The 26510-nt window shown below is 43.6% G+C and overlaps 1 protein-coding gene across 1 annotated transcript in view; it reads left to right on the forward strand.

Moving 5' to 3' along the window:
* The first annotated feature begins 495 nt into the window (after positions 1 to 495).
* Positions 496 to 26510, forward strand: part of RS1 (retinoschisin 1) — a 34290-nt gene continuing 8275 nt past the window's right edge. Inside the window, exons 1-5 of the mRNA XM_033950054.1 lie at positions 496 to 510; positions 1270 to 1356; positions 9586 to 9694; positions 13130 to 13271; positions 24624 to 24819. Coding sequence (XP_033805945.1) covers positions 496 to 510; positions 1270 to 1356; positions 9586 to 9694; positions 13130 to 13271; positions 24624 to 24819 — 549 coding nt within the window. The remainder of the gene's footprint in view (positions 511 to 1269; positions 1357 to 9585; positions 9695 to 13129; positions 13272 to 24623; positions 24820 to 26510) is intronic.

A 26510-nucleotide genomic window follows, 5' to 3' on the forward strand; every position in this document is an offset into this window, starting at 1 on the left:
ACCACTGACTTAGACTGTCTGTAAGAACTCAGCTTGTATGACGAAAAAAAAAAGTTGTCCGTCTGATTGTAATTTGCCTTCAGCTTGGATTTGAAAAAAAGAGAGTAACTCAATTTCAAATGTTAATCAAATCTCCTGGTTATATCTAGCTGATAAAATAGATTTCATTTACCCTAATCCGTGACAGCTTCTGTTAAGAATTTTGTCAGGAATGGAAAACTTCTGTTTAGTGACTTTTATTCACTTAAGTGGAGTGTTTCCTGCCCTTTTGCCGTGTTTCCCAAGCTCTCATATCACAGAAAACTATCAGTGTGACTGTACTCATAGAACTTATCATTCACCTATCACATGATATTACTAAATATCATTTCTATAGTGTAACTAGATGCACAGAAACATGTAAGAAACAGTTCTTGCTGGACAGTGTTTATAATCTACTCAAACAGGACAAATAAAGGATTAGAGAGTTTCATTTTGGGGAATTATTAAAACAACATGGGTATTGAACAGGTGAGTAAAGGATTAACAGTAAAAACATCCTCATAAAGGTGGGCTTTTAGACTGGATTTTAATAGGGCCAGACGTAGAGCACGAGGTACGGACTCCCGTGATTCTAGATCAGGGGGTAGGCAATTCCGATCCTCGAGAGCCACAGGCAGGCCAGGTTTTCAGGATAGCCACAATAAATAGGCATGAGACAGATTTGCATCTCAAGGAGGCAGTGCATGCAAATCCATCTCATACATATTCATTGTGGAGATCCTGAAAATCTGACCTGGCTCCGGCTCTCGAGGACCGGAATTGCCTACCCCTGGATGAAATACAACTAATCTCTTCTGCTGACACAGCAGTGTACATTTTTAGAAACACACTGGCTTCACAACCTCCTGGGTTACATTTCCAACACCGTCCAAAAGCATCTGGGCTGAGGAAACCAGATGATTCATTTACTGAATAAGGCTTTTCTCCCAGTCGCTTGCCTATGGCGGGGGAAGGGGGAGAATGAAATTATAGATCAGGGGTAGGGAACTCTGGTCCTCGAGAGCCGTATTCCAGTCAGGTTTTCAGGATTTCCCCAATGACTATGCATGAGATCTATTTGCATGCACTGCTTTCAATGCATAGTCATTGGGGAAATCCTGAAAACCCGACTGGAATACGGCTCTCGAGGACCGGAGTTCCCTACCCCTGTTATAGATGGAAAAAAAAAAAAAGTCCCTGCAATTTCAGTGTTGACCCATGTCTGATTGTTCGTTAATTCCTTTTAAGGAGCACTGTGGATTTGATAACCTTTTTAATATTTCTCCTTTGCATGCATCCCCGATTGTAGCAGGACAGTCGTTGACTCCTACTGAGGTATGTATGGCAGATATGAAGATATGTCACTCTTTCCAAAGGCTCTGGTCCAATACCATTGCATGTATAAGTTAGTCTTGTACGATGGCTTTCTGTACATGGGTCCCAAAGTCTCTGGAGTGTGCTTCCAGACGAACTGGACAACTTAATGGATTCCCACAGGAGATATAGAGCCTTTCACCCCCTAGCTTACTATTGCCGAGCTATCTGGCGATTTGCATGGAAGAATCTGGTGGACTGAGTCCCATGTTCATGTCACCAATATACCGCCACCCTAACTTGATAGCAGCTAAGATAGAAACATAGAAAAAGACGGCAGAAAAGGGCTATAGCCCACCAAGTCTGCCCATTCCAAATACCCGCCCCCTGGTTTCACTCCCTTAGGGATCCCATGTGAATATCCCATTTTCTCTTAAAATCCGACACGCTGTTGGCCTCAATCACCTGCAGTGGGCGTTTGTTCCAATGATCCACCACTCTTTCAGTGAAGAAGTATTTTCTGGAGTCGCCATGGAACTTCTCTCCCCTGATTTTCAGCGGATGCCCCCTGGTGGTCGAGGGTCCCATGAGGTAGAAGATATCTTCTTCCGACTCGATACGGTCTGTGATGTACTTAAATGTCTCAATCATATCACCCCTCTCTCTTCGTTCCTCAAGTGAGTACAGCCTTAGTTTATTCAGTCTTTCTTCATACGTGAGATCCTTGAGCCCCAAGACCATCCTAGTGGCCATTCGTTGAACCGACTCGATTCTCAGCACATCCTTCCGGTAGTGTGGTCTCCAGAATTGAATGCAATACTCCAAGTGAGACCTCACCATGGACTTGTATAGCGGCATCATGACTTCAGGTCTCCTGCTGACAAAACCTCTACGGATACAACCCATCATTTGCCTTGCCCTGGAGGAAGCTTTCTCCACTTGATTTGCAACCTTCATGTCATCACTAATGATCACCCCTAGATCACGTTCCGTCGTGGTCCTGGCCAAGGTCTCACCATTTAGTATGTAAGATAAGGCCAGCTCGGCGTGGAGATTGAAATTCCTTTCACTTATCAATGATGACTGCAGAACAGAATGGGAGCAGTGGGAACGCCCCCTTTAAATCATCCCTGACCCCCAGTCAGATTAGTCAAAGCATGGCTTCCCACTGCACAAAGCACCCCCTCCCCCCCTCACCATTACAGAGCTGAATATTGTATTTTGAATTTGACATTTCCCTGTTATATGGACAGTAGATAATATATCAAGATTTTAGTTAAAGAAAGTGGAAAAAAAAAGTATTATAGTTAAAGAATCTTATCAAACCTAATGCCTGGGCTGGTCAGCTGGTTCCCTGGTTTCAGAATAGGATGAGACGGGTCTGATTTTATCCCATGATGGACAGGAACTACTTTCGATTCCCCTATGAAAAGCAGATAACTACGGTTTCATTCATGTATTAAAATAAAAAACAGAAACAGATCAAGACTGACCAGTACTGCTTAGGCCTTTCAGGACATAAGACTAGCCTTACTGGGTCAGACTTCCGGCCCAGTGTCCTGTCTCTGCGGAACCCAATCCAAGCCACAAGTACCTGGCCAAAACCCTAGTAGTAGCAGCATTCCACGCTACCGTCCCACGTCTGTCTCAAAAGCAGATGATGGACTTTTCCTCCAGGAATTTGTCCAAACCTTTTTTTTTTAAAAACAAGCTCCATCAACCGCTCTTACCACTTTCTCTGGCAACGTGTTCCACAGTTTGACTATTCTCTGAGTGAAAAAAATATTTCCACCTATTGGTTTTAAAAGTGTATTTTTCCCTATAACTTCATCGAGTGCCCCTAGTCTACACCACTGAGGATTTTGTAGACTTCGATCATATCTCCCCTAAGCCGTCTCTGATTCAGCACTATACTACTAGAGTACTACTATTAGTAGCCATCGGAGAAGGTTATCATGCCGCTGTACCAGGCCATGATACGCCCTCACCTGGAATACTGCATCCAGCAATGGTCGCCGTACATGAAAAAGGACATGGTACTACTTGAAAGGGTCCAGAGAAGAGCAACCAAAATGGTTAAGGGACTGGAGGAGTTGCCGTACAGCAAGAGATTAGAGAAACTGGGCCTCTTCTCCCTTGAAAAGAGGAGACTGAGAGGGGACATGATCGAAACACTCAAGATAATGAAGGGAATAGACTTAGTAGATAAAGACAGGTTGTTCATCCTCTCCAAGGTAGGGAGAACGAGAGGGCACTCTCTAAAGTTAAAAGGGGATAGATTCCATACAAACGTAAGGAAGTTCTTTTTCACCCAGAGAGTGGTAGAAATCTGGAACGCTCTTCCGGAGGTTGTTATAGGGGAAAACACCCTCCAGGGATTCAAGGCAAGGTTAGACGAGTTCCTGCTAAACCAGAATGTACGCAGGTAGGGCTAGTCTCAGGGCACTGGTCTTTGACCTAAGGGCCACCAAGGGAGCGGACTGCTGGGCACGATGGACCGCTGGTCTGACCAAGCAGCGGCAATTCTTATGTGTCTGACCTTTGGATACTCTGTAGGCCAGTCCTCGCCTTGCTTCCCTGTTTTCCACGGCTTCCTTCAATTGCTTGATGTTCATTCCCATGTAATTCTTGATGGTATCTAGCCAACGGGCCTTTGGTCTCCCCTGCTTTCTTTTACCACTGACCATTCCGAGTAGCACCTCCTTTTCTAGTGAATTCGCCCTCATCACATGTCCAAAATAGGTCAGTTTCTGTCTGGTAATCTTGCCTTCAGCACTATAGATATAATAAATAGTAGTAGCAGTTAATGGCCTGCCTATCCATACCAACTAGAAAGCTCTACAATCCTTTCCTTTCTTAGAGATGCTTTGTTGTTGTCCCAAGAATTCAGATACAGTATTCTTTGCACCTCCTCTTCCGTGAGGTCTTTTCACACATCACCACCATTTTGATCAAGAAGTATTTCCTTAGATTACTTCTATCGCCTTTCACCTTCATCCAACATCCCCTTCATCCAATATTCGCTTCCTCTGCATGAGCTCCTCCGAGATATTTAAATATATCTATCTTATCTCCCCTCTTCAATCTTTCTTCCATATTGAGATCTTTAAGTCTGTCGCCATATGTTTTTTGACAAAGACCACTTACCATTCTAGTAACATAGAAACATGATGGCAGATAAAGGCCAAATGGCCCATCTGCAGCATCCACTATCTCCTCCTCTCCCTATTGGCTAAGGCTCTTTACACTTGCATTATGATGTCATAGAACTTTATGGTTATAGAAACATGATGGCAGATAAAGGCCAAGTGGCCCATCCAGTCTGCCCATCTACAACATCCACTATCTTCTCCTCTCCCTATTGGCTAAGGCTCTTAACATGTGCATCTCCTCTTCTTATTGGCTAAGGCTCTTTACACCTGCATTGTGAGGTCATAGAGCTCTATGGTTATAGAAACATAGAAACCTGATGGCAGATAAAGGCCAAATGGCCCATCCAGTCTGCCCATCTGCAACATCCACTATCTCCTCCTCTCCCTGTTGGCTAAGGCTCTTAACATTTGCATCTCCTTTTCCTATTGGCTAAGGCTCTTTACACCTGCATTGTGAGGTCATAGAACTTTATGGTTATAGAAACATAGTAACATGACAGCAGATAAAGGCCAAATGGCCCATCCAGTCTGCCCATCTGCAGCATCCAATATCTTCTCCCCCAATTGCCTGTCCCACATTTTCGTGAATTAAGAGAGTTGCTATCTGGACTGCCTCCATCCTGTCTATATCTTTTCGAAGGTGTAGCCTCCAGAACTGTTCACGGGACCCCAAATAAGGTCTCCCCAGAGGCTTATATACAGGAACCGTGACCTCCTTTCTCCTGTTGGCCATTCCTCTCCCTATGCATCCGAGCATTTTTTTTCTGGCTTTTGCCTTTGCCCTGTTTGTCCATTTGACCACCTTTAGATCATCACGTGCAATCAGCTGCAAGTCCAACTCTTCTTTCAAAGGACACGATAACTCAGTAACTGAGGGCAGATAAAAACCCGCATAGTCCATCCAGTCTGCCCTGAACGGTGGCCAGGATTGTATTTGCTGCTCCCTTTTATTTCTACAAATCATTTATTTGTCACTTTGAGTGAAAATACTTTCTACATCTACGTGTCTTAAAAAGCCATGGTATAGGAGGCAATGTTCTGTTGTGGATTGAGAAGTGGTTAAAAGAGAGAAAACAGAGTAGGGTTCTATACTAGGACTGGTGCTTTTTAACACTTCTAAATGTTCTGCCAGTGGGGTATAAGGGAGATAGGCGGTCCGCCCCAGGCATCTTCTTGGTGAGGTCCGTCTCCACCCTGTTCCTTCCCTGCTCCCCACTGTACTGCCGCGTGTGCACGCTGCTTTCCTTCCCCCGTACCTCCGTAACATTCCTGGCGTGAACAGCAATCCCCCCAAGCTGCTGTCACGCCAGTGTCGGCTCTTCCTCTGATGTCACTTCCTGGCCCCGCATCTAGGAAGTGACATCAGAGGAAGAGCCAACGCTGACTCGCCATCAGCTCGGGGTTGCTGCTCCCGCTAGGAATGTTACAGAGTTACAGGGGGAGGGAAGCGCCATGCGCATGGCAAGAGGGGGCGGTGGAGGAGCATGGGGAGCGGAGAAGAGGGTGGGGGTGCCTCTCACCTTTGCTACACCACTGTACAGCCCATCCCATCTGTCCAACAAGATAAAGATACTACATATGCATACCATTTCAGGGGACAAACTAGAAGTCCTGTCTGTTCAGCCACAATTAGGACACGGGCCATAGAAGTCTGCCTGGCACTGGCCTTGTTCTCCAACTACTGAAGCTGAATCTGCCCAGCCACGATCAGGACACAGATCGTAGATGCCCGTCCAGCACTGGCTTTGCTTCTCAATGACTGGTGTTGGCCTCTAATCACCGCTAAGCTTGTTTGGTTCCAAGCCTTCCATACAGGATTTCCTTAGGCTGATCTCACACACTTTTGGATTCCGTTATAGTTTTCTTCTCTACCACTTCTCACAGGAAGGCGTCCCAGGGATCTACCACTCTCTCCATGAAAAAAAGACCCAGCTCTCATTTTAGGTAAATGCAATTGCATCCAGCGGGTAATTTCTGAAAACCAAGAGTTCCAAAGTGAGATTAGTGACAATACGGATGCAATCTTCCACCCAGGCCCCAAAAAGCAAACGGGAGGCCAGAAAGGATTAGGAAAGGGTTAGTAAAGAAGACCAAGAATATTATAATGCCTCTGTGTCGCTTCGTGGTGCAACCACACCTTGAGAATTGCGTTCAGCTCTTATCTCATAAAAAGATAGCGTGGAATTAGGAAAGGATCAAAGAAGGGCAACCAAAATGGCTAAGCTGGACAAGTTCCTGCTAAACTGGGACATACGCAGGTGAGGTTGGACTCATTTTGAGCACTGGTCTTTGACCTGGGGGGGGGGGGGGCCGCCGCGTGAATGGACTGCTGGGCAGGATGGACCACTGGTCTGACCCAGCAGTGGCAATTCTTATGTTCTTATGATAGAACTCCTCTCATATTAGGAAAGGATGAATAGGTTACGGCTCTTCAACTTGGAAAAGAGACATGGAAAACTAAAGACCATCTGGCCCATCTATCCTGCCTAGCCACGCCATCTACTAGCACCGCCTGTCCCGTAGAGATCCAACATACTTGTCCCACGTTAAAAGGTGATAGGCTCCGGGGTAATCTAAGGAAATACTTTTTTACAGAAAGGGTGGTAGATGCGTGGAATAGTCTCCCGGTAGAGGTGAAGAAGACAAAGACTGTGTCTGAATTCAAGAGGGCCTGGGATAGGCGCGTGGGATCTCTCGGAGAGAGAAAGAGATAAATGTCAGTTTCAGTTAGTGGCCCCCACCAATGTATGGTGGTAGGGGTTAAGTGAAATGCGCACTGACAGACGCCAGGTCCCAGGTTCAGTTCCCTCACGGATGACTCACCAGAAAGTAGAATAAAGAAGGCATAGCCAGAGGTGTTTGCATAAAGAATATATTATAGAAATAGTCTTACAGAAAAGCAATATTTATAATCATTACAATTAAGCATTACAATTAAATAGAGAGCATAGCAGTTTCCCTGCCTTACAGAGTTCAGAGGCAAAGAGGGACATAGAAGCTTGCAGTTCTAGGAAGAGCCAGAGAGAGAGAAACGGGGTATGGTCTAAGCTTCGTGTTCCATAGATAAAGGGAAGGATAGACAGAGAGAGGGAGAGCCAAGACAGAACCAGAGTGCCAAGCAAAGAGCCAAGAGATAGCTAGATAGAAAGAGAGAGAGGGCCAAGACCCCTCTCCTGATAGCTTGATAGAAAAAGAGAGAGATATGTGTGTTGCAGAGAGCAGGCTTTTATACTTGGCTCAATATAGAAACCTGTATGCCCCAGTATCTTTCTGTTTAGAATTTGTAAACTGTTTGAAACAATGGTTAATTTAATTGCTAAGGAGGGTGAGATACCTGCAAGCATGGTGATGGGATTAAGTCTCTGGCTTGATCTGTGCACCATTGTCCTAAGCACCCTCTTAATCAGACATTAACACCTTTTAGCTAGTCATGATTCAATCAGGGAAACTTAAAACATATTCGGGATACTTAAAACAGTTTCCCTGCACTAAGGGTCTATCTGTCTTCCCTTGCCAGAGTCAGATTGATATAATTTCCCATAGGCCTCTAGGCTGACAATAATGGTTACTGCAGATGGGCAGCTCTATGACCTCACAATGCAGGTGCACAGAGCCTTAGCCTATAGGAAGAGGAGATGCAAATGTTAAGAGTCTTAGCCAATAGGGAGAGGAGGAGATAATGGTTACTGCAGATGGGCAGCTCTATGACCTCACAATGCAGGTACACAGAGCCTTAGCCTATAGGAAGAGGAGATGCAAATGTTAAGAGTCTTAGCCAATAGGGAGAGGAGGAGATAATGGTTACTGCAGATGGGCAGCTCTATGACCTCACAATGCAGGTGCACAGAGCCTTAGCCTATAGGAAGAGGAGATGCAAATGTTAAGAGTTGTAGCCAATAGGGAGAGGAGGAGGTAATGGTTACATTTCTTTTCAAAACCTCATTTAATCTCTAAAAACAACCATTTTCTCACTCTTTTTCTAATCTCTAAGATCTAAAATCGGGTACCTCTCTATTAACCATACCCCAATCCAAGTGTTTTACCCCCCCCCCCTACTACTACCTTTCTTTCTTCCCTATGGGAAACAACAATTTGTAACTTTAACCTCCTTTTGTTTTTTCCTAATGTATTTTAGTTCGTCCGTATTGTCAGTCTATCGCAGCCCCTTTTTTAATGTAGTATAATATATTTTAATGTTATATGTTAAATAATTTTTAATGTAATTCGCTTAGATTATAATAAGCGAAACATCAAATTCAAATAAACTTGAAACTTGTTACTGCAGATGGGCAGCTCTATGACCTCACAATGCAGGTGCACAGAGCCTTAGCCTATAGGAAGAGGAGATGCAAATGTTAAGAGCCTTAGCCAATAGGGAGAGAAGGAGACAGTGGATGCTGCAGATAGGCAGACTGGATGGGCCATTTGGCCTTTATCTGCTGTCATGTTTCTAAGCTGTCTTTAATTGAGATACACTATTCGTCTCCACCACCTCCACAGGAAGGGCATTCAGCACCCTTTCTGTGAAAAAGTATTTTCTGAGGTTACGTCTGAATCTATCCCCTTTCATCTTCATCCTAAGCCCCCTCGTTCCAGAGCTTCCTCTCAATTGAGACTTTCTTCATGCGCAGTTATGCCATGTAGATACTTTAACATCTCATAAGAACATAAGAGTTGCCATACTGGGACTGACCGAAGGTCCATCAAGCCCTTTTTCCAACAGTGACCTACCCAGCTCACAAGTACCTGGTGAGATTTCCCCAAAGAGTAAAACAGATTGTATGCTGCTTATCCTAGAAATAAGCAGTGGGTTTTCCCAAGTCCATCTTAATAATGGCTTTTGGAGTTCTGTTTTAGGAAATTATCCAAACTTTTTTTTTTTAAACCCTGCTAAGCAAACTGCTTTCACCACATTCTTTGGCAACATATTCCAGAGTTGAATTACACATTGAGAGTATGATATGATTTGGGACATGTTTGGTCATCATCAACAAATTTGGTGTGGTTTTATACTACCTTAGCAATATCCACTTTGTTGATAATTTGATTCATATTTGAAAAGCTTCATCCTTTCTCTTTGTTCTCATTTCTACTAAAGCCAGAGGATAAATTGGAACAATGGCACAATAAAGCCTGTAAATGCGACTGCCACAGAGACTCCAGCTACACATGGTCTACTGGAGTGATGGTCTTGCACTGCATGCCAGGTAAGAGTGTACTGTGGCCAGCACGTGCTCAGAGACACACTGCATGGCAGGTTTTCTGTGCTGATGTATACTATACAGGCAGTCCCCGAGTTACAGACGTCCGACTTAAGTATAACTCGTACTTAAGAACGCAGTTGCGGTTTCATTTGATTTCACGGAGCAGCATTTCCAGTGACAGAGACTCCTACACAGATTCAGGAACGATGTCTGGCCACATTAAGAACAGTTTGTGGTTGTGCGTGCTGTACCTTAGAGGGAACACTGGGACAGTTGACCCTTTTGTCAGCTGGGAGCAGAATCTTCAAATCTACAAGTTCTGGGTTACAAACAAATCTGACTTAAGAACAGCTTTAAAAACATAACTTGTTCTTAACCCAGGGACTGCCTGTATAGGAATAATCAAGGCATTGTGACATCACTGATGAAGTTGACTCTTAGGCATTGGTGCAATGAGGCATTATGACATCACAATCTGAGCTCTAGAATGTTGCTACTTAGGATTCTAAAGTGTTTGAGGCTTGTGCAGAGCTTAGGCATTGGTGGAATGAGGCATTATGACATCACAATATGAGCTCTGGAATGTTGCTACTTAAGAATGTGGTCACAGCTTCATTTGATTTCACTGAGCAGCATTTCCGGTGGCAGAGACTCCTACCCAGATTCAGGAACGATGCCTGGCCACATTAAGAACAGTGTGTGGTTGTGCATGCTGTACCTTAGAGGGAACACTGGGACAGTTGACCCTTTTGTCAGCTGGGAGCAGAATCTTCAAATCTACAAGTTCTGAGTCACATACAAGTCCAACTTAAGAACAGCTTTAAAAAACATAACTCATTCTTAATCCAGGGACTGCCTCTACACTTTATTATTAGAGAACCTCAAAAGTCTCCAGTATCCAGTGTGTTAAGTGTCCTTAAGCTGTGTTTAAATGTTCATGAAATTCCAGATTTCTTCTGCATTTGCCCTGAATGCTCCTGAATGGTTTGATGGATCTAAGCCTCTATAACAGGGGCATGCGTATTTTATTTATTTCCTGAGATTTAGAAAGATATTTCCTTCTCCTCTACAACTTATTCTATAGGAGGAATATTAAGGCACCTGATTGGTAGAGCTGGTGCTTTAGACCGGAAAAGCGCTGGATCTGACGGTAGGACGAACACTTCCTCACAAGTCTATCCCACTGAAGCTCTGAATTATTGAATGACATGGGGACAAAGTTTTCCCTGTTCCTGCAGGAACTCAATTTTCCTGTCCTGTCCCCGTGAGATTTGTCGCTGCCCCTGTCCCCGCCTCATTCCTGTAAGCTCTGCCTTAACCGCACAAGCCTCGAACACTTATGATTTTAAAGTGTTTGAGGCTTGTGCAGATGAGGGTGAAGCTTGCAGAAATGGGGGAGGGACAGGAAAAGAACTTGCCGGGATGGGGCGGGAAAATGAGTTCCCACGGGGACGGGGAAAAATTTGTCCCCATGTCATTCTCTGCTCTGAATCCCTGAATCCAAAAATGTTGAAATATATTTTTAAAAAGTGTATTCATAGCTGAGTACTTTATAAGTAAGAAGTATATATCAATGGGCAAAAAGATAAGAACTGTGCATAAGGAAAGCCAATGTCATGAAGTTATTCAATAAACCAGGTCCAGCACAAGGTTATCAATTGCCCTAGGTCAGGAGTTGGCAACTCCGGTCCTCGAGGGCCGGAATCCAGTCGGGTTTCCAGGATTTCCCCAATGAATATGCATTGAAAGCAGTGCATGCAAATAGATCTCATGAATATTCATTGGGGAAATCCTGAAAACCCTTCTGGATTCCAGCTCTCGAGGACCAGAGTTGCCCACCCCTGCCCTAGGTCAGGGGTAGGCAATTCCGGTCCTCGAGAGCCGGAGCCAGGTCATGTTTTTAGGATCTCCACAATGAATATGCATGAGATGGATTTGCAATCACTGTCTCCTTGAGATGCAAATCTATCTCTTGCATATTTATTGTGGATATCCTGAAAACCTGACCTGGCTCCGGCTCTCGAGGACCGGAATTGCCTACCCTTGCCATAGGTGAACCTTCAGCCATACCTCCACAGTCCAGCATCGCTTCTTTCAAGTTTTATTAAAAATTTGATAAGATCGCTTATCAGGATTTCTAAGCGAGTTACAATAATAAAAAAAAGATTCAGGGGTAATAAAAAAAATAACATAAATTTTAAAATACAGATAACAAAACTAAACAGAGACTTTTGACTAACAGGAAGCGAAAGGTATGAGGGAATGAAATACAATTGTAAACGTAAAAGAGAACATTTAAGGTACGGTCAAGAAGACCGGGGCAAAGATAATGGGCGGAGTCTAGAATTGAAGGTCGTCACAGCGTGAATGCTTCTTTAAATAGATGACTTTTAAAACGGCCTTTAAAACGGTCGAGATTTTTTTCATTTCTCAGATTGGTGGGTAACGAATTCCAATATAGAGGAGCGACAACAGAGAAGATGTCCTGGTGTTTGGTGTTAATTATTCTTAATGATGGAATAGTTAATAATCCGAGATCTACTTTTATGATAGTTTTTAACTAATCTCTTTTCTCTCACTTTTTTAGTGTATTTTGGGCTTTGACCACTTTTAAATCGAGTCGAGCTCTGATGGGAGATGGCCCGGTATATAAACTGAAGACTAGATTAGATTAGATTAGATTAGAGATCCATTGATCTAAGTGTACGGGAGGGTTCATAGGGAATGAGAAACTGATCAATGAATTGGGGTTTTTTTGTCATTAATGTTTTAAATGTTAATAGAGAAATTATATAAGAAATCCTATATTTTATTGGCAACCAGTGTGTCTTTCCCTCCTTCCCTCCCTCCAGGTAGCCGGCTTCTCCCTCCCTCCCTCCAGGTAGCCAGCTTCTCCATCCCTCCCTCCTTCCAGGTAGCCAGCTTCTCCCTCTCTCCCTCCATCCAGATAGCCAGCTTCTCATCCCTCTGGTCCAGGTGTCTAGCACCTCATCTCTCCCTCCTTAAACCCCACTACCCATTTCTAGTACGTCATCTCCTTTCCTCCTCACTAACCCCCTCTTGACAGTCCAGTATCTCCCTTTCTTTCTCCCAGTCCTGTGTCCAGCACAGTGTGTTCCTCGTGCTGCTGCCCCCACTCCTCTTCCCTAGCCACTTTGAAGGTTCTGCGGACCAGTGCAGAGCCTTTCCAGTAGAAGCCCAGGCTCAAGCGCACCACCTCCCACCCTCCTCCTGAAAAAGCATTTCAGGCCAGGGGAAGGATGGGAGGCAGCAGTGCTTCAGTACAGGCCTCTAGTGCATGCAACGTCAGATAGGAAAGGGGAGGGGACTCTCATCACAGCATGAGGGGAGAATGCAATTGATAATAAAACTGTAATCTTTTAAGCAATTAGATTTTAGAACTGTCTTTGTACTTACTGCAACCGGTTTCGATTACAGAGTGTCCGTACCACAAGCCCCTTGGGTTTGAGTCTGGGGCGGTCACTTCGGACCAGATAAGTTGTTCTAATCAGGAACAGTACACTGGATGGTACTCCTCATGGACTCCAAACAAGGCGCGCCTTAATGGCCAAGGATTTGGGTAGGTCATGGGGTCATTCAGAGCAGGTTTTCTGCCAACAGGTATGCAGAGCTCTGTATTTATTAATGCCACAAAACAGTGTCCCATCATGTAATCTCTGGTTTATGAACTAACAAATTTTGAAAGCTGTGTAAAGAAATTCATTTTGATTTCTTACTCATATGTCTGTGTATTTAGGATTTTTTATTTTAATTTTTAGAAGACACATTTACTACTATGTTTCCCCATAAATAAGACACTGTCATATATTAATTTTGTGCCCAAAAAAGGCACTAGGTCTTATTTTTGGATAGGTCTTATTTTTTCCATGTACAATGATCATCTCTCCCTTCCTCTCCACCACCCTAATTCTTCCTATTTCCTTTCTCTCCCCACATGTGCAACATCTTTTCTCCCCTCTCACCCATCTCCTTGTGCAGTATCTTTCTATCCCTCCCTCCCTCCCCATGTGCAGCAGAACCCTTGCAGCTTTAAATCCCTCCCTTCCTCCCTCCCTCCCATCCCTTGTGCAGCAGAACCCTTGAAGCTTCTATTCCTCCCTGTGCAGCATCTTTCTATCCCTCCCACCCCCCCCCCCCACCACTGTACACCCCCCTGCTGCCCCTTTCATCTCTCTCTCCCATCCAAACCCCAACCGCGAGCTGAAATACCTGGAAACAAACAGCAGCATCGGCTGCATCGCGGCCTGCCCTTCTCAAGTCCAGGCGTTCCTCTGCCACATCACTGATGATGTAATCAGCAACGAGGCACCAAACGGCCGAGCATAATAAGGGCAGGCTACGATGCAGCCTGTGCTGCCAATGCTGCCATTTGTTTCCAGGTTTTTTGGTCTCACGGTCGGGGTTTGGATGGGAGGGAGAGATGGAAGGGTCAGCGGGGGTGGAAGGGGGTGGGGGGGGTGCTGCTGCTGGCAACTAGGGCTTATTTTCGGGGGTAGGGCTTATATCAAGACCTACCCCGAAAATCATGCTAGGGCTTATTTTTGGGGTAGGTCTTGTTTTTGGGGTACTTTCTCTGTCCCTAGTGGGGTCACAACCTAAGTTATGTATCTAGGGCAGTGGTTCCCAACCCTGTCCTGGAGGACCACCAGCCAGTTGGGTTTTTGGGATAACCCTAATGAATATGCATGAGAGAGATTTGCCTATAATGGAGGTGGCAGGCATGCAAATCTGCTTCACGCATATTTATTAGGGCTATCCTGAAAGCCCTCATGAATATGCACAAAAGACATCTGCCTGCCTCCTATGTATCATTAGGGCATTTATGCAGCTCCCATAATGTGTGAAAATCTTTATAATGGATATTTATCAGTGTTCTTCAGAAAATGTGACCAGCTGGTAGGCCTCATGGTCTGAAGTGTCTATCTCTTACCTAAATAAGCCTTCTGCTCAGATGTTTTCATTGAGACTAGAGGTATTCAGGCTCCATAAGAAGCAAACAGTCCATCAAGCCAAGCATCCTGCCTAACTCATATTTGTAAATGATTTGGAGAAACGAGTGATGAGTGAGACGATCAGATTTGCAGATGACACAAAATCATTCAAAGTCATTAAGACCGTACTTTGCTAGGAATTGCAGAACGATATTGTGAGACTGGGCATCTAGCATGGGCAGGTGCCAGTTGGTGCAGTAGGGAAAAATAATCTCAACAGGCACAAAAGAGTCTAGGGTTACCATATGGCTCCAGGAAAAGGAGGATCGATTGAGATCGTCCGGGCTCTACTGCCATTGCTTTCACTGGAAGTAAAACCTGGATATCTCACTCCGTCCCTACATACTGAGTTAGAAATCACCAAACGATGACAAAATCTGTAGAAAATACACTGAAATTTTTGATCCCAGGGGAGCAGCTTGCCAGAAAAGTGGGAGTGTGGTACAGTGGTTAAAAGCTATAGCCTGAGTACACTGAGGTTGGGGGTTCAAATCCACACTGCTCCTTGTGACCCTGGACAAGTTACTTTTTTTTTTTTTTTGTAAAAAATGTTATTGTTTTATAAACTACAACAGTGTAGTACATTTGACTGAATACAGAAAAATATTACAGAGATTACACCATTTTATACAAGTGGTATATAGAACCACAACTTTACCCACCCACCCTTCTATCCATTATTAATAATACAAGACATCTTTATTTATTACATTGGTATGAAGAATTAATATCAATTTCTCAATTACCTCTCCCTCCCCCCCCCCCTGGATGTGTAAGGAAAAACTTAGAAGAAAAGTGCATAAACCATTAATGTGAAGCAGCAAATAAAGCCAATGGACTCCATACTTTGTTAAATGAAACACTGGACCCCAAACATTCTGCATTCATTCTCTCATATTTGTATATATTACATACATTTTTCCACCAAAATGTGTAGTTTAATCCATCATGGCTTTTCCAATTTTTCGTGATCAATTGAACAGCTATTCCAGTCAAAACCAGGAAAAGGCGGCTTTTATATGTATCAAAGGGAGATTTAACGTGCAACATAGTAGCACAAATTATGGCTTCATATGTTAAGGGAATATCCGATTCTAAAACAAGATTTTATTTGTCCCCAAATTGACTTCCAAAAACTAAATATCAGTGGACAAAAAAATAACAGATGATCTAAAGTCCCTATATCAGCATGACAGGGCCAGCATCTATTAGATTTGGAACTATCTAATTTTTGCAAACGAACTGGGGTCCAAAAAGTCCTATGTAATAAAAATAACCATCATAGATGCTGACGCTGTACAAGTTACTTAAACCCCCTATTGCCCCAGATTCATTAGATAGATTATGAGCCCACTGGGACAGACAGGGAAAAATGCTTGAGTGCCTGAATAAATTCATGTAAACTGTTCTGAGCTCCCCTGAGAATAAATCTGTTACCAGTTAAGAATGCTGCTGTTACATTGTTTCACAAGCTGTTTAGCCACTCCCCTACAGCCTCTGATAAGAGCTGGTATTGTGACATCATAATACCTCATTCCACCAATAAGAGCCAACCTCATCAGTGATGTCACAATGGCTTGATCATCCTATACATGGCTCACTTTTGCTACATTGTGTCGCAGTGGTTATAGCTACAACCTCAGCACCCTGAGGTTGTGGGTTCAAGCCCATGCTGCTCCTTGTGACCCAGGGCAAGTCACTTAATTCCCCCATTGCCCCAGGTACATTAGATAGATTGTGAGAGGGAAAAATGCTTGAGTACCTGAATAAATTCATGTAAACCGTTCTGAGCTCCCCTGAGAGAACAGTATAGAAAATTGAATAAATAAATCTGTTACCAGTTAAGAATGTTGCTGTTACATTGTTTCCGAAGCTGTTTAGCCACTCCCCTAGAGCCTCAGAGCTGGTGTTGTGACATCATAATGCCTCATTCCCCCAATGCCTAAGAGCCAACTTCATCAGTGATGTCACAATGGCTTAATCGTCCTAGACTTGGCTCACTTTTGCTACATTGTGTCGCAGTGGTTATAGCTACAACCTCAGCACCCTGAGGTTGTGGGTTCAAACCCACGCTGCTCCTTGTAACCATGGGCAAGTCACTTAATCCCCCCATTGTCCCAGATACATTAGATAGACTGTGAACCCACCAGGACAGACAGGGGGAAATGCTTGAGTACCTGAACAGTGGCATAGCAAGGGTAAGAGACACCCTCCTCTCTGCCCCCCATCCACAGCCCCCCCTCTCCTTCCCCACTACACTTGTGCCCTCCCTTTTCCCCCATTCCTCTTTAAATCTTTGCCAGCACAAACAGCTTCTACGGCCTGCTGCTCACGCCGAAGTTGGCGTTCCCTCCGACATCACTTTCTGACCCTGCAACCCGGAAGTGAGCCAGAGGGAAGCCAGGCCGGCGCGAGTAGCAGGTCAGAGAATTTGCTCGCACTGGCAAAGATTTAAATAGGTACAGGGAGGAGGGTGTGAGCGCCCCTCCAAGACAGTGCCAAGGGCGATCCACCCCCACCCCTCACTATGCCACTGTACCCAAATAAATTCATGTAAACTGTTCTGAGCTCCCTTGGTACAGAAAATTGAATAAATAAATATTAGGGATTATTCATAAAATGATGGAGAACCAAACTGATAATATCATTGTGTCTCTGAATAGATACTACAATGATTATTTCATGTAGTTCTGGTCACTCCACAACTAAAAAGGGGATCACAGAAGTGTGACGAAAAAGATAAAAGGGATGGATCGCCTCTCTTATGATGAAAGGTTAAAGAAATTAAGACTCTTTGGCTTAAAAAGAGAGATTTTATTTATTTATTTTATTTTTAAAATTTATATACCATAGAAACATAGAAACATAGAAACATAGAAAGATGACGGCAGAAAAGGGCCACAGCCCATCAAGTCTGCCCACTCTATTGACCCACCCCATTGAGTGCTAGTGACCCAGTTCCTTAACTTGGCCCTCGTAGGGATCCCACGTGTATGTCCCATTTATTCTTAAAATCAAGCACGCTGGTGGCCTTGATCACCTGCACCGGAAGTTTGTTCCAGTGATCTACCACCCTTTCCGTGAAGAAATAGCCGTTTTATTCCCCAAACGGTTTACAAATACAGTAGTTACATACATAAAATATTATAAAATTCAGAACAAGGTTGAACCAAGATAAACATTCAATCCTTACATAAAATCAGTTTCTCAAAGAAATGCATCTGCCTAACTTTCAAGATCCTTCATGGCTTCCTTCCTCCTTTTATTCCACTTTTTTGGAACTCCTCAAATCTTACCCAAATCCTACCCCAAATCTTACCCAAATCCTACCCAAAAATTAAAACTATCCTTCCCCTCATTAAAAGGCATTTCCCATCCAGGAAAGCTAGGGACTTCCCTCCACTTCAGATTCACTGAGCTCTGGAACAACTGTACCTCCCCTCTTCAGAACCTGAGCTCCCTCCAACTATTCCGTAAACATCTGAAAACCTGGCTATTCTCAAAAATGTAACACTCCCTCCTCCTTTGATATCCTAGTCCTCTAAACATTCTTCTTTCCTCTGATCTTCATCCTTTCCTTGGAGTTCCTTTCTCATCCCAATTCCTGTAAACCGTGCTGAGCTCTACGACTGTGGAGATGGTGCGGTATACAAACCTAAGGTTTAGTTTAGTTTAGTGTTTTCAGCATTTTCCTAAATGAGCTCCTATCTCTACATTTTCGGATTTGACCAACCGGTGTCAGGTCAAAAGCGCGCCGGGACAAAGGCGCGCACAGACAATTGAGCGCAGTGCACGCTGCCGCGCCGCTCTAAATTACTGTTTTTAGCGCTCCGACAGGGGGGCGTGGGGGGGAATCCCCCCACTTTACTTAATAGACATTGTGCTGCGTTGTGGGGGCGTTGTGGGGGGTGTGGGGGGTTGTAACCCCCCACATTTTACTGAAAATTTCACTTTTTCCCTGTTTTTAGGGAAAAAGTTCAGTTTACAGTAAAATGTGGAGGGTTACAACCCCCCAAACCCCCCCATAACGCTGGCGCGATGTCTATTAAGTAAACTGGGGGGGTTCCCCAACAAAACCCCCTGTCGGAGCCCCTAAAAACTGTAATTTATAGCGGCGCGGCGGCGCGCGCTGTGCTCAATTGTCGGTGCGCGCTTTTGTCTTTCGCGCCATTGTCTATGAACCGACCAACCAGGCTATTCCACAACTTAACCCCTGCACGTGTAAAAGTCATGGCATCCATTTCCAAATATTTAGGGTTGGCCTTCGTTTTCAGCAATGGTGAACTTTCAGAGCGCAGTGATCTTAATGGTTGATACTCAGACATCAAACCTTTAAAAAAATTCAGGGTTCGTACCATATAAAAACTGGTGACATATCATCATTGCTTTGTATTGAATTCTGAATACAACTGGCAGCCGATGCAGTTGTCGAAGATATGGATTAATATGCTCATATCTTTGACGTTCATTCTGGCCGCATCATTCTGTACCACCTACAAAGCCCAGGGACAGGACATTGCAGTAGTCCAGGCGCGGCAAGATCATTGTTTGTAGAAGAGCACGAAAGTCAGATGGTAACCACATTGGTTTCAAACGATACAATAAACGTATCTGTGCAAAACATATTTGCACGGTCGTAGACTCGCTCACCGGTAATACCTCATCCATCACTTTCAACGGTTGATATGATTGAAATGTATAAAATCATGAGTGGGGTAGACCTTCAACCCACTCCTTTACTAACCCCGTAGCGCGGGTCGTAACGCCGGCAGCGGCGGTAACTGCTCCGACGCGCATAGGAATTCAGTAAATAAACAGCAATTGTAAAAGGCTCTGCTACAGATTTCTTAAACTAAAGGGAAAATGTGAAAACAAGAACAATATTTCAAATTAAAATTCACCTTTTCAAGATAGTTTTTCTCATTTAGGAAGATTTTTTTAAAAAAAAACAACTAAAAAACAGCTCATGCTATAGTAACGCCAATGTTAAACATTTTCAAGCATCTAGAACAGGGCTGGTTAACTACGGGCCTAGAGGGCCGCAACCAGTGGTGACGGGACAAAAGCGCGCGAGACATTGGAGCGCAGACAATTTGGCGCAAGACACCAGTGCACCGTGGGAAAACTTACTTTTAAAGAGCTCCGATGGGGGGGGTATGGGGGGGGATCGGAAAAAGTTCAGTTTTCTCTATAATGGAGGGTTCCAACCCCCCCAACGGCAGCGCGAACAGTATGAAATAAAGTGGGGGGGGGGGTCCCCACTCACACCCCGCTTCGGAGCTCTTTAAAAGTAAGCTTTCCCGTGGCGCGCTGGTGTCTTGCACCAAATTGTCTGAGCTCCAATGTCGGCGCGCGAATGACTATGAACCCAACCAGTGATGCGCTGGAGCCAGCTCGCACTGGCTCACGGGAGCTGTTAGTTAAGAAGCGGAGAACAGAGTAGGGCTACCAGATTTTCTGTAATGAAAATCCGGATCCATGGCCCCGCCCTCAGGCCCGCCCACTTCTGCCCAGCCCAGCCCCGTTCTGTTTTTAGATTCATCTAGTCACAACGTATAAGTTCTGTCCAGGCAGCCTGGGAAAACTTTCGATTACCCCTGCAGTCCTAAGATGCGCTAACCCATTTAGCGCGTGCATGTTAGTCTATGGATGCGTTAGCGCACCTTAGTTAAAGAGGGTATAAATCTAGGTCGGCCCACATCCCGCCCTAACCACTCCTTCAAAAACGCCCCTTTCGGCTCTGGGCGCACAACGGGATTCAGAGACTTAAAAAGTCTGTGGGCATGTCTAAAAACCTGTTTCAATTGTCGACACTTGGATGACCTGTCTTTTAGGTCGTCCAAATGCCAATTTGGCCGATTTTAGACGTATTTCTGTTTCAATTATGAGCCCCTAAGCATATAACCGGGAGTGCTGCCTCCTTATAGTTACAAGCACCCTGATGACACTCTCATGGATGTGTTAATATTCTTACTCAAAATGATTACCAGCTTCTTCGATTCATAATTACCATATTGTACTTATGTAATACTGTACTTATAATTTACTTATATACCCTCAAATTACATATATGTGAATAAATATTTAAACATATAAAAAGTGCTCAGTGTCTTATCTCTTGCATGCGAGCCACAATGAGATCATTAAGGGACCATCATCGCACTTTTAGGTCCCTTATTAAACATCCAATGAGTGCTAATGCTGTCTCTTAGATACTATTGAATAAATTATTGTACTTATCTTGTTTATCTTGAATGGTCAACTCTTGTGGCTGTGCAGGCTTACTGTTCCAATGAAACTTAGTGAATAAAGGTGTCCAAATTGTGCCAAAAGTGCGAATGTTCAAATTTTAAATTTTCTCTACTCCCCAGATTCGCACTTTTGGCACAATTTGGACACCTTTATTCACTAAGTTTCATTGGAACAGTAAGCCTGCAGAGCCACAAGAGTTGACCATTCAAGATAAACACGATAAGTACAATCATTTATTCAATAGTATCTAAGAGACAGCGTTAGCACTCATTGGATGTTTAATAAGGGACCTAAAAGTGCGATGATGGTCCCTTAATGATCTCATTGTGGCTCGCATGCAAGAGATAAGACACTGAGCACTTTTTATATGTTTAAATATTTATTCACATAAGGATACATAAGTAAATTATAAGTACAATATTACATGAGTACAATATGATAATTATGAATTGAAGAAGCCGGTAATCATTTTGAATATTCCTAAAGTACTACCGGCAATTTAGATATTTATACTCCTGTATTTTTATAGTGTGTTAATATTCTGCCATATAAAAGTGTATTGTGCAAACTATTAGTTTGTTGTAAAATTACTTATGGAACTTTTTTTTTCCAGAAAAAAAAGATAACACCTTAGTAAGGTGTAATTAAAGATTCTGTGAAACCATGTGAAGATTAACTTTGCTGTTAGTTTCTTCTCAGGCTACTTTGCACAGCACACGCTAATCTCCACAGCTGCCAAAAGGGCCCTTCAATGAGAATGTGGTTAAAACTGAGCTTAGCGTGCACTAACAGAACTAATTAGAACTGGACAGATACCGGACGATTGGAAGAGAGCGAACGTCACGCCAATTTTCAAAAAAGGATCAAGAGGAGAACCGGGCAACTACAGACCTGTGAGTCTTACGTCTGTCCCTGGAAAGATGGTTGAAGCACTGATTAAAGATAGCATAGTCCGGCACTTGGATACACACGACCTGATGAGAGCCAGTCAACATGGCTTCAGGAAAGGGAAATCATGTTTGACGAATTTACTTCATTTTTGGAGAACCGGTGGACATAATATACCTGGACTTCCAGAAAGCGTTCGACAAGGTTCCACATGAAAGACTTCTCAGGAAACTACAAAGAGGGAGATATACTAAGATGGATAGGCAAATGGCTGGAGAACAGAAAGCAGAGAGTGGGCATAAATGGGAAGTTCTCAGACTGGGAGAAAGTGACTAGCGGTGTGCCCCAGGGCTCGGTACTTGGGCCCATCTTTTTTAATATTTTCATCAATGACCTAGAAGAAGGAACATCCAGTGAGATCATCAAGTTTGCAGATGATACAAAGCTATGCCGGGCAATCAGATCGCAGAAGGATAGCGAGGAACTCCAGAGTGACTTGTGTCAGTTAGAGAAATGGGCGGAGAAATGGCAGAGGAAGTTTAATGTGGAAAAGTGCAAAGTAATGCATTTAGGCAGAAAGAACAAGGAACACGAGTATAGAATGTCAGGTGCAACTCTGGGTAAGAGCGAACAAGAAAAGGACCTGGGTGTACTGATAGATAGGACCCTGAAACCGTCGGCACAATGTGCGGCAGCGGCAAAGAAATCAAATAGAATGTTAGGCATGATAAAGAAAGGAATCACGAGTAGATCGGAGAAAGTTATAATGCCGCTTTATAGGGCAATGGTCAGACCACACTTGGAATACTGTGTCCAACATTGGTCTCCAACCTAAAGAAGGATATAAAACTGCTGCAGAGGGTGCAGAGACGAGCAACGAAGCTAATAAAAGGTATGGAGAACTTGGAATACGAGGAACGACTTAAGAGACTGGGATTGTTCTCCCTTGAGAAAAGGAGACTGCGAGGGGATATGATTGAAACTTTCAAAATACTGAAAGGAATTGACAAAATAGAGCAGGAAAAAAAATGATTTACAATGTCCAATGTGACACGGACAAGAGGACATGGACTGAAGTTAAGAGGGGACAAGTCCAGGACAAATATCAGGAAGTTCTGCTTCACGCAGCGAGTGGTGGACACCTGGAATGCTCTCCCAGAGGAGGTTATTGCGGAATCCACTGTTCTAGGATTTAAAGGCAAGCTAGATGCACATCTCCTTACGAGAGGCATAGGGGGAATGGGTGACTAAAATTACGCCAGGTGTACACCTGGCTGGGCTTCCGCGTGTGCGGATCGCCGGACTAGATGGACCGAAAGTCTGATCCAGAGATGGCGGTTCTTATGTTCTTATGAATAGTAAGATTCCGGAATCCCAGAGAGTATCAACATTCCAGAGCTGAGATTGTGACATGGACAAGAGGACATGGACTGAAGCTAAGGGGGGACAAGTCCAGGAAGTTCTGCTTCACGCAACGAGTGGTGGACACCTGGAATGCTCTCCCAGAGGAGGGTATTGCGGAATCCACCGTTCTAGGATTTAAAAACAAACTAGATGCACATCTCCTTACGAGAGGCATAGAGGGATATGGGTGACTAAAATTACGCCAGGTGTACACCTGGCTGGGCCTCCGCATGTGCGGGTCACCGGACTTGATGGACCGAAGGCTTGATCCGGAAATGGCGGGTCTTATGTTCTAACAGAGGACGTTCGCACTCATTAAGCTCAGATTTGCCATGTCATTAGTGCAGGACATTTTTTTCCTTGTTTGGCAGGTCATGGGTGAATTACATTCCCAATAATTCAACACCTTAAAAAAAAAAAAGCAACACTGGAGCATTTACTGTACCTCCTATGAGCATCGGAGCAGTTACCCTACGATAAAAAAAATTGCACTGGCTACCGGTGGAGGCTAGAATCGTTTTCAAGTTTGATTGTATGCGTTTCAAAACGTTAACTGGTTTGGCTCCAAACTATCTTTTATACCAATTTGATCTTGCTGGCATTACTAGACGTACCCGTAAATTTCATTTGTTTACCTTTCCTAACTTGGAACATGAGGATTTTATTGGCCAGACTTTACGGTAGATGTCCTGTAAACAACGGGGTGGTTGGATAAGCTGAAGTGCGCTTGGATGGCAACTTCAGCATTTGGAACCTAGGACAAGACCAGACTTTACAGTCTGCGGCCCAGAAATATCAAAGAAGAGACAAGTTAATCTAATCATGTATTTTTTAATGGGTATAACTTAAGGGCAGACTGGATGGACTGTTCAGGTCTTTATCTACTATTATTTATGTTAGCATAGGTTTATAAGAGGTTCCTGGATAGGACTCTTTCATTTCAAGCTGGTAAACTGAAAGACTGGTTAGGCGAATCTATTTTGAAAGCTTTTTCCTACCAGTCTTTCAGATGAACAGTAAAGACTTATTTCTTTGATAAATTTGCTTATCTTTATAATTATGCTGCTGTATTTCGATTACTGCTTGTAACTTTGCTGTCTGTCAACTGTCTCTATTACTGTGAACCGCCTTGAACTGCTTATGGTATTGCGGTATATAAAAATAAAGTTATTACTATTTCTCCCATTAAGCGTATGTTGGGGCTTAATACCCTTTATTCGAAGGGACCCCAAATTTTCCCCCTCTTCAATAGGCTTTTTCTAACCATGCACTCAGACACCTTTGGAGAGATAGTGGCTCACGTCTGAGACATGCAGGATTTAGTATAGGGAATGTATTTTAGTGCTTGTGTAATTTAGATCCCCTGTTCTGAGCAGGTGTGCCTGGCTTTCCAAATTTCAAGACAACGGGCAGTGGCTGCAGATTGACCTTAAAGAGGTGAAGGTTATTTCTGGCCTCCTGACTCAGGGACGCTGCGATGCAGACGAGTGGATGACGAAATATAGTGTGCAGTACAGGATGGACGAGAGCTTGAACTGGGTCTACTACAAGGATCAAACTGGAAACAACCGGGTGAGTGGCTGGTGACAAGTCTGCTAGCCTAAATAAAGCAAGTGGGAGAACATAAGAATTGCTATACTGGGACAGACCGAAGGTCTATCAAGCTCAGCCCATAGTCAGTAGCTGAGACAGACATGAGGGAAGCCACTGCTTGCCCTGGATCAGTGGCATGGAACGCTGTTACTCTTTGGGTTTTTGCCAGGTACTTGTGACTTGGATTGGCCTCCGTGAAGACGGGATAATGGGCTAGAAGGACCATTGGTCTGACCCATGAAGGCTATTCTTATGTTCTTATCCTGTTTCCAACATTGGCCAACCCAAGTCCCAAGTAGTAAAATAGATTTTATGCTGCTTATCCTGGGAATAAGAAGTGTATTTCTCCAAGCCATCTCAATAGGAAATTTTTAAACTCTGCTAAGCTAATACACATGTACATCAGCAATAAGCTCCGATTCCAGTTACCGTACATGTGTTTTCTCTTTTGAAATTAACATACCATGTTACAGATTGCCACTGCTAATTATTATTTCTATAGCACTGCTAGACGTCCGCATTGTACATTAAACAAAAATAATAAAGATCTCTAAAGCAAAATCTAAGGTAGCCTTAACCTTTAGAAGTCACATTATGTGAAAGTTAACATACCCTCAAAATTGTGTAATCAAGGCAAGGACCCAAGTCCCTATGATGAGACCCACCAATCCCGATCATTGTGCATGAAAAAAAAAAAAAATTTAATTTAAGAAGTTTTAACTTATGTAAATTTAATGAGAAATATACGCATAAATTTTATTTTTTTTGTTCAGAAAATTTTTATTGGTTTTCATAAAAGAGAACATAATACAAACAACGAAGATGCTTCCAAAAGGGGAAGCATATGATAACAATTATTAACACATGCCAAGTATATCGCATTGCAAAGAAAAGAAATATACGATATATATGTGCAAAGACATGTAATTAGTAATGCTAAATAAAGTAAAACGATAAGAGACCAGAGGAGTAATATTCAGCCAGATAAGAATAATAAAATTCAGGTAAAGATATAAGATGTATACCATATGAGAATCATAGACCAAACTGCTGTAGCTCAAACTTAGCTCATAGGATTGAGGGTCCCGGCGTGGGCCATGTAACCTTTTTCAAGGAACCCACAGAGAAATGTTGCTGAAAACTTAAATTGGAGATGGAAGTCTGATTCCAATGAATTTGTAATCTTTGTCATATGAGCAGTCTCAAAAGCGAAGGGGGCGCGTGCTTATCCTTTCTCCGTAACTTTCGCTTCAGGGATCTTTATTATTTGTGTGTAAAGTACTTTGATCTCTATCTTCACTACGCTGCATTTTTGGCAATCTCGCTTACGTTTACCTGACTGCTCCCGCACTGTACATTAAACATGTAAGAGACAATCCCTGCTCAATATAGCTTACAATCTAATTCAGGGGTGTCCAACCTTTTGGCTTCCCTGGGCCGCATTGGCCAAAAAAAATGTTTCTGGGGCCGCGCAAACGCTGCAGCAAGACAGAGGAGGGAGCCGGCAAGACGGCAAACACCAGGGGGCAGCAGAGGAAAACACTGCATTGCCCTTGACCGGGGCCGCACAAAATACTTCACGGGGCCGCAGGTTGGACACCCCTGATCTAATTAAAACAGACAAACAGGATAAAGAGGGGTTAGGGAATTTGTCACAGAGGGAATGATAA

Source organism: Geotrypetes seraphini, chromosome 6 (genome assembly GCF_902459505.1).
Source record: "Geotrypetes seraphini chromosome 6, aGeoSer1.1, whole genome shotgun sequence".
In the NCBI taxonomy this organism is placed as follows: Eukaryota; Metazoa; Chordata; class Amphibia; order Gymnophiona; family Dermophiidae; genus Geotrypetes; species Geotrypetes seraphini.